This window comes from Rhinopithecus bieti, unplaced genomic scaffold (genome assembly GCF_001698545.2).
Source record: "Rhinopithecus bieti isolate Rb0 unplaced genomic scaffold, ASM169854v2 scaffold_21649, whole genome shotgun sequence".
Taxonomy (NCBI): Eukaryota; Metazoa; Chordata; class Mammalia; order Primates; family Cercopithecidae; genus Rhinopithecus; species Rhinopithecus bieti.
This window is the reverse complement of record NW_016811584.1, coordinates 371,415-380,715: the sequence shown is the minus strand read 5'-3', so window position 1 is coordinate 380,715 and position 9,301 is coordinate 371,415. Positions and strand designations below refer to the sequence as shown.

The 9,301-nt window shown below is 42.8% G+C and overlaps 1 protein-coding gene across 7 annotated transcripts in view; it reads left to right on the top strand.

Annotated features, from left to right (window-relative positions):
* WNT5A (Wnt family member 5A) overlaps positions 1–9,100 on the top strand; it is a 28,788-nt gene extending 19,688 nt beyond the window's left edge. For all 7 annotated transcript variants that reach the window (XM_017894209.1, XM_017894205.1, XM_017894208.1 and 4 more), the window contains exons 4-5: positions 290–582; positions 4,278–9,100. In XM_017894209.1, coding sequence (XP_017749698.1) covers positions 290–582; positions 4,278–4,736 — 752 coding nt within the window. In that variant the 3' untranslated portion in view covers positions 4,737–9,100. The remainder of the gene's footprint in view (positions 1–289; positions 583–4,277) is intronic.
* The last annotated feature ends 201 nt before the right edge of the window (positions 9,101–9,301 follow it).

The following is a 9,301-nucleotide window of genomic DNA, read 5'->3' as shown; positions in this document are numbered from 1 at the left end:
CTCCCTAACCTCTACCCCCACCTCCCCCAACCCCTACCTGCCCTTCTACCTCCCCTCTACTCTTGCTTCCCCACCTCCTACTTCCCCCCAACCTCCAGCCTCCCCTACCTTCTACCTCCCCCCTCCCTTCCTCGCCCCTACCCCACCTCCTACCTCCCCTCCATCTCTACCTTGTCCCCCTCCTCCTACCTCCTCTGCATTCCCTACCTTGCCCCTACCTCCGCCCCCGGCAGCAACCTGGCCCAGCGTGTGGGGCAGGCGGCCAGTGACCCCTTGTTCTTACCCGCAGGCAGCCGCGAGACGGCCTTCACATACGCGGTGAGCGCAGCGGGGGTGGTGAACGCCATGAGCCGGGCGTGCCGCGAGGGCGAGCTGTCCACCTGCGGCTGCAGCCGCGCCGCGCGCCCCAAGGACCTGCCGCGGGACTGGCTCTGGGGCGGCTGCGGCGACAACATCGACTATGGCTACCGCTTTGCCAAGGAGTTCGTGGACGCCCGCGAGCGGGAGCGCATCCACGCCAAGGGCTCCTACGAGAGCGCTCGCATCCTCATGAACCTGCATAACAACGAGGCAGGCCGCAGGGTAAGTGCCCCCGACCCCGCATCTCTGTCCCCTTGCCTTGCCCTCCAGCCTCCCTGTCGCTCCTTCCCCTCCTCTGCCACTCCTTCGCTATATGGTCCTGTCTCTCTCTCTCTCCGCCTCTTTCTGTCTCTCCTTATCTTTCTCTGTCTTTCCTGTCTCTTTGCTCCTCGTCCTGTTCCCGTCTCACTTTCTTTCTCCCTCTTCCCTTCCTTTCCTCCTTCCCTGTCTCTCTCTTCTCCACATTTGTCTCTCTCTCTTTCCTCCATCTCTCTCCATAGTTGCCCCCGCACATCCCAGAAGGGCCTCCTGGGGGGATAATCTTCCCTTGCGCCCCCCAAGGTGATCCAGCAGTTGTCTGAAAAATACCTTTCCTTGCCTTTTTAGTTAGTCCCCGGTACCCTTGGCTAGTGGAGCACAGAAAGAAGAATGGGAATAACTGTCTGCCTCCTGCCTGGACAATGTCTGTGCTTGGCTTTCAGTTTGGGACAGGGATTTTTTGTCTTCCTAGGTCCCCAGATGGGAAAGCCCTCACCCCAGCTTTCAGGCCCTTTCCCTCCTTTCTTTCTCCCTGCCTCTCTTTATGTCATTAGGTAGCAGGCCTGATGGATGCAGGGTTTTTTTAAAAGGGCTTTTCTAGGAAAAGGACAGCATTTTTAGCAGTGTGGGATTTTATAGGTCTGACCATCAGGCCAATCACAAAGTGGCTCTGGAGCGAAGAGAGCAGCAGAAGTGCTCAGGGAGGACCATCTTTGCAGTCTCACGAGTCTCCTGGTTCCCCTTCTTTCCCCTGGTGGGGATATGAAAAGCTACTTCTCAATAGTTAAAAAGACACTTTTTTTCCTGCGGTTAAACACATGGCACTTTATGGCTGTTTTAAAATGAAGGGGTGAAAACTTTTCTTAACTTTGGCAGCACTGAAAACCAGGGCCATTATTTTTTCACAGAACCCAAGGTAGGTGCCAGGAACTTTCTGGTCAGAAATTTCACTCTTCTGTATTTTGGGGTGAGGGAGAAGGAAGATAATCACAGAGTAAACTGTAGATTGGGAAACTGAGGCCCAGAAAACCACTTCATGACCATGGGATAAAATTTAAAAATGGAAATATAAGCCTAGGTACATTTTTATTGAATTCATGCATCACAGCTAAGTGGTGAAGAGCTAGCAGTGTGGGAATTAGAGAAATCTGGGTTAAAATGCAGCATTGTCTGTTCTTTGCTTTTTCTGAGCCTCTGTTTTCCCATTTCCACATCTGTTAAATGGCCATGGCAAACAATCACATGAGGTTATTGTGAGGACTGAGATCATCTAGTAGGTTGAACCATGTGAAATTGCCAACACTTGACTCTTTTTGACCTCCAAAATAACAGTTTCAGTTGGTTTAATTAAAGGTCTTAGTTTAGTGTCGGCCAGTAGTAAGTGCTTGATAGATGATAACTACTAAACATTATAAGCAAAGGACATAGAAAAGTCAAAGATCATGTAGATAATTCCAGCTAGCGTATCTTCTCAAATTTGATGTTAAACATTTGGGTGTATTGGGGAAGGACTAAACTCTACAGAATTTTGCCTGTGCTGCCCTGAGGGGTCAAATAATTGCTACAGACAGAGTGTGGCCTCTCCTTTCTCAGGCCTCTCATTGCCATGGTGTCTGCAGTGTCGGTTGCCTCTTCTGTGGTGGACCCAGGGCCATATGAAAATTTGGTGGTGGTTGGGGGGTTGGGATCAGCCCCATTTTCTCTGGAAGCCCATAAAACCTTGCTTTCACCCTCTTCAGGGATGCATCACTGGGATCTCTATATATGACATGCCCAGTGCCTCAGATCAGAAATGCCTCCAGAAGAGAGCTATGTCTGACTCTTAAAGGCCCCTATCCAGGGGTATGCCCATATTTGGTACTTTCATACATCTTTGGGACTTTCTTAGCCTTCTGTCATGTCCAGAAATCATCAGAGACTTGGCAACCAAGAAGAGAGGGTCAAGGGATTTCCAAGTGGCAAGAGAGGATTTGGGGAAGTTTGAAAAGCACCTATAATGTTACACTTCTGCATTTTTTTAGTAGAGAGTTTTTTGGGGGTAAATTTGATCATTGGAGTAGTGAGCTGAGTTTGGATTTTGGTGAGTGAGTTTACGAAGAAGACAGTTTTTTTCTCTAGGATGGTGGGGCTAGGGGATGGAAATTTGGGCACCATGCCAGGAAATCATATTAGAATTTCCATGGGGCATTAGCTTTTAAATTTTCCTCAATGTGGAGCAAAGGTTAAATACATTTGCAAAACCCTTTCTCAGACTAGCTGAGTGCCTGAAACTCCTTATGCCAAGAGAGTACACTTTGGCCCCCTTTAAAAGAGCCCCTGTGAATCCCTGGAGGAAGAAAGTGGCTGTTATCTGTGGAAGAGGCCTTCTGACACACCTCCAGCCTCCAGGTTCCTGACAGGTCTTCTCCAGCACATTCACACTACGTGGACTCTGGAGGGTCACTGGCACAAGGAACTATGGGCAGCAGGGTCTATAAATAGGCAACCACCACCTCCCAGACTGCTGGGCAGTATTGTGGGGCCAGACCCATGGGCACTGCTACTGTTGGTCCGAGGTGACTGGGCAAGGGCCCAGATGCCATGTCCTCATCACTCTGGAGAAAGACCAGATTTACTGTGTCCCTTGTCACCCTAAAGAAAGACTAGATTTACTGTGTCCTAAGTGCCAAGCACTTTCCACATCTCCCCTGATTTTATCCTTATAACAGTGCTTGGAGGTTGGTGCCATCACTGCCGCCTTCACAGATAGAAAACAGAGGGCTGGAAAGGTGCAGCCTGTTGTCTGAATTCAAGGGTAGAGTCAGGAACACAATCCACGTCGCTTGGCTCCAGCGTGGGTGCTCTTGGCCTAGGGGGGTGGTGGATGGGGTAGGGACTGTGTGGGAAACAGGATTGAGGATACCTGAGTTCCAGGCCCAGTCCCCCCACACTTTAGCTGTGTGACCTGTGCAGGCTACTCAGCATCACTGTGCTGTCATCCAATCCAGCCCATGTCATAATGTTGCTGGGATGGTTAAATGTGATCATGAGTGTAAGGACACTTACAGTGCCTGGTGCACAGCAGTAATAGTAGTAGTGGGTTAAGATTTGAAGCTTGATCCCACTGGGGCTGGACTCCTCCCAATTCTGCACTTACCAGCTGGATATCCATGGGGAAGACACTAAGCATGGGCTTGGAGTCCAGCTGCCTGGGTTCAAATCCTGGCACCCTTACTCCCAGGAGTTGGTTGAGTAGCTCATCTTTCTGGGTTTCACTTTCCTTCTCCGTGAAATGGAATGATACTAGCACTTCTCACCTAGCTGGTACTGGGGATGAATTCAGGTAATGCATTGTGAACAACCTCTGGGATGAGTGTCCACATGTTGCTGTTGCTGTTTCTCTGAAAAAAAGCAGCTGGAACATTTTTTTTTCCTGTTCCTATTTAAAAAACCACGGTTGTTGATAATGATGATATAATAATGAGTGGCTAAGAACATATTTATTTGGAAGAATTTTTAAAGAAGGCAACACAAGACTTCTGGTGAAGGAAATATCATACAGCCCTTAATTCAGCTGGGGAACATAGCTCCATGGAGAAGGTGGAGGAGAACTTTGTTCCCACAGCCTGCATCTGGCTCCTCCATGAATGTGTGTACTGATTGTCCCCATTTCCCTGCAGACGGTGTACAACCTGGCTGATGTGGCCTGCAAGTGCCATGGGGTGTCTGGCTCATGTAGCCTGAAGACATGCTGGCTGCAGTTGGCGGACTTCCGCAAGGTGGGTGATGCCCTGAAGGAGAAGTACGACAGTGCGGCGGCCATGCGGCTCAACAGCCGGGGCAAGTTGGTGCAGGTCAACAGCCGCTTCAACTCGCCCACCACACAAGACCTGGTCTACATCGACCCTAGCCCTGACTACTGCGTGCGCAACGAGAGCACCGGCTCGCTGGGCACGCAGGGCCGCCTGTGCAACAAGACGTCGGAGGGCATGGATGGCTGCGAGCTCATGTGCTGCGGCCGCGGCTACGACCAGTTCAAGACCGTGCAGACGGAGCGCTGCCACTGCAAGTTCCACTGGTGCTGCTACGTCAAGTGCAAGAAGTGCACGGAGATCGTGGACCAGTTTGTGTGCAAGTAGTGGGCGCCGCCCAGCACTCAGCCCCGCTCCCAGGACCCGCTTATTTATAGAAAGTACAGTGATTCTGGTTTTTGGTTTTAAAATATTTTTTATTTTCCCCAAGAATTGCAACCGGAACCATTTTTTTCCTGTTACCATCTAAGAACTCTGTGGTTTATTATTAATATTATAATTATTATTTGGCAATAATGGGGTGGGAACCAAGAAAATATTTATTTTGTGGATCTTTGAAAAGGTAATACAAGACTTCTTTTGATAGTATAGAATGAAGGGGAAATAACACGTACCCTAACTTAGCTGTGTGGACATGGTACACATCCAGAAGGTAAAGAAATACGTTTTCTTTTTCTCAAATATGCGATCATATAGGATGGGTAGGATCCAGCTCAAAGAGGGTGGTAGAAATCTATTCACAATTCAGCTTCTATGACCAAAATGAGTTGTAAATTCTCTGGTGCAAGATAAAAGGTTTGGGGAAAAAAAACCCAAACAAACTTCCCTTCCCCAGGGGGGCTGCTAGCTTGCTTTTTGCATTTTCAAAATGATAATTTAAAATGTAAGGACAAGAATCTCATATTCTCAAGGAAAAAAGGTATATCACATGTTTCATTCTCCTCAAATATTCCATTTGCAGACAGTCATATTCTAATAGCTCATGAAATTTGGGTAGCAGGGAGGAAAGTCCCTAGAAATTAAAAAATTTAAAACTCTCCTATCAAGATATTGATTTGAAGCTGTTATGGGAATTAGGATTCCAGATTGTAAAAAGATCCCCAAATGATTCTGGACACTAGATTTTTTTTGTTTGGGGAGGTTGGTTTGAATATAAATGAAAATATCCTGATATTTTCTTAGGGATACTTGGTTAGTAAATTATAATTATAAAAATAATACATGAATCCCATTCACAGGTTCTCAGGCCAAGTAACAAGGTAATTGCATGCCATTCAGCACTGCACCAGAGCAGACAACCTGTTTGAGGAAAACAGTGAAATCCACCTTCCTCTTCACACTGAGCCCTCTCTGATTCCTCCATGTCTTGATGTGATGCTGGCCACATTTCCAAAGGGCAGCTCCACTGGGTCCCCTTTGGTTGTAGGACAGGAAATGAAACGTTAGGAGCTCTGCTTGGAAAACAGTTCACTACTTAGGGATTTTTGTTTCCTAAAAGTTTTATTTTGAGGAGCAGTAGTTTTCTATGTTTTAATGGCATAACTTGGCTAATGGAATTCACAGAGGTGTCGCAGCGTTTCACTGTTATGATCCTGTGTTTAGATTATCCACTCAAGCTTCTCCTATTGTACTGCAGGTGTACCCTAAAACTGTTCCCAGTGTACTTGAACAGTTGCATTTATAAGGGGGGAAATGTGGTTTAATGGTGCCTGATATCTCAAAGTCTTTTGTATATAACATATATATATATACATATATATAAATATAAATATAAATATATCTCATTGCAGCCAGTGATTTAGATTTACAGTTTACTCTGGGGTTATTTCTCTGTCTAGAGCATTGTTGTCCTTCACTGCAGTCCAGTTGGGATTATTCCAAAAGTTTTTTGAGTCTTGAGCTTGGGCTGTGGCCCTTCCGTCATCATATCTTGAGCGCGACGAAGCAACCTTGTTTCTGAGGAAGCTTGAGTTCTGACTCACTGAAATGCATGTTGGCTTGAAGATATCTTTTTTCTTTCCTGCCTCATCCCTTTGTCTCCAACCTCCATTTCTGTTCACTTTGTGGAGAGGGCATTACTTATTGTTATAGACATGGACATTAAGAGATATTCAAAACTCAGAAGCATCAGCAATGTTTCTCTTTTCTTAGTTCATTCTGCAGAATGGAAACCCATGCCTATTAGAAATGGCAGTACTTATTAATTGAGTCCCTAAGGAAAATTCAGCCCACTACATAGATAGCTATTTTTTTTTTCTTTAAATAAGGACACCTCTTTCCAAACAGTGCCATCAAATATGTTCTTATCTCAGACTTACATTGTTTTAAAAGTTTGGTAAGATATACATCTTTCATACCCCTCTTAGGCAGGATGGCTTTCATATCACCTCAGCCAACTGTGGCTCTTAATTTATTGTATAATGATATTCACATCCCCTCAGTTGCAGTGAATTGTGAGCAAAAGATCTTGAAAGCAAAAGCACTAATTAGTTTAAAATGTCACTTTTTTGGTTTTATTATACAAAACCATGAAGTACTTTTTTTATTTGCTAAATCAGATTGTTCCTTTTAGTGATTCATGTTTATGAAGAGAGTTGAGTTTAACAATCCTAGCTTTTAAAAGAAACTATTTAATGTAAAATATTCTACATGTCATTCAGATATTATGTATGTCTTCTAGCCTTTATCCTGTACTTTTAATGTACATATTTCTGTCTTGCGTGATTTGTATATTTCACTGGTTTAAAAAACAAACATCGAAAGGCTTATGCCAAATGGAAGATAGAATATAAAATAAAATGTTACTTGTATATTGGTAAGTGGTTTCAATTGTCCTTCAGATAATTCATGTGGAGATTTTTGGAGAAACCATGACGGATAGTTTAGGATAACTACATGTCAAAATAATAGAAGAGTGGTGAATTTTACCACAACCGAACTATTTGGAAGCTTCAAAAGGTTTCTATATGTAATGGAACAAAAGGGGAATTCTCTTTTCCTATATATGTTCCTCAAAAAAAAAAAAAAAAAACAAGCAGATGGCTTAAAGCTGGTTATAGGATTGCTCACATTCTTTTAGCATTATGCATGTAACTTAATTGTTTTAGAGCGTGTTGCTGTTGTAACATCCCAGAGAAGAACGAAAAGGCACATGCTTTTATCCATGACCAGATTTTTAGTCCAAAAAAAAGTGTATTTTATTTGTGTGTGTTTACCACTGCAACTATTGCACCTCTCTATTTGAATTTACTGTGGACCATGTGTGGTGTCTCTATGCCCTTTGAAAGCAGTTTTTATAAAAAGAAAGCCCCGGTCTGCAGAGAATGAAAACTGGTTGGAAACTAAAGGTTTGTTGTGTTAAGTGCAATTAATACAAGTTCTTGTGCTTTTCAAAAATGTACACGGAAATCTGGAGAGTGCTGCACAGATTGATACATTAGTCTTTGCTTTTTCTCTTTCCGGATAACCTTGTAACATATTGAAACCTTTTAAGGATGCCAAGAATGCATTATTCCACACACACAAAAAAAGAGAAAACAGTAGACCAACATATAGAGTGTTTAAAATAGCATTTCTGGGCAAATTCAAACTCTTGTGGTTCTAGGACTCACATCTGTTTCAGTTTTTCCTCAGTTGTATATTGACCAGTGTTCTTTATTGCAAAAACATATACCCAATTTAGCAGTGTCAGCATATTTTTTCTTCTCATCCTGGAGTGCATTCAAGATCTTCCCAATACAAGAAAATTAACAAAAAATGTATATATAGGCAGCAGCAAAAGAGCCATGTTCAAAATAGTCATTATGGGCTCAAGTAAAAAGAAGACTTTTAAGTTTTAATCCAGTTTATCTGTTCAGTTCTGTGAGCTACTGACCTCCTGAGACTGGCACTGTGTAAGTTTTAGTTGCCTACCTTAGCTCTTTCTCATACAATTTTGCTAATACCAAGTTTCAATTTGTTTTTACAAAACATTACTCAAGCCACTAGAATTATCAAATATGATACTATAGCAGAATAAGTACTGTAAATAAGAGACCGATACTAGCTAACTCCAAGAGATCATTAGCAACATCAGTCCACAAAGACTGAGTGGCCCACAATATATAGAGAGATAGAAAAGGTAGTTATAACTTGAAGCATATATTTAATGCAAACAGGCACCAAGGCACAGGTCTAAAATACTACATTGTCACTGTAAACTATACTTTTAAAATATTTATTTTTTTAAAAGTATTTTCTAGTCCTTTCTCTCTTTGTGGAATGGTGAAAGAGAGATGCCTTGTTTTGAAAGTAAGATGATGAAATGAATTTTTAATTCAAGAAGCATTCAGAAACATAGGAATTAAAACTTAGAAAATGATCTAATTTCCCTGTTCATACAAACTTTACACTTCAATCTGATGATTGGATATTTCATTTTAGTGAAACATCATCTTGTTAGCTAACTTTAAAAAATGGATGTAGAATGATTAAAGGTTGGTATGATTTTTTTAAATGTATCAGTTTGAACCTAGAAGATTGAATTAAAATGCTGTCTCAGTATTTTAAAAGCAAAAAAGGAATGGAGGAAAATTGCATCTTAGACCATTTTTATATGCAGTGTACAATTTGCTGGGCTAGAAATGAGATAAAGATTATTTATTTTTGTTCATATCTTGTACTTTTCTATTAAAATCATTTTATGAAATCCAGTGCAGTCGCGTGTGTGTGTTTAGCAGAGAGAGTGTTCATTGAAGTTTGATGTGGGCATGGATTATGGCTTAGGGTATCCAGAAAAAAACACATACATTTCAGGTATGTAGATGATATGGTGGTTGAAGCTCAAGCATGTATTTTGTACGTTAGTGTTCATTTTTCTTTTGCCTATTGCTGATTTTCTTCATTTCTTATCT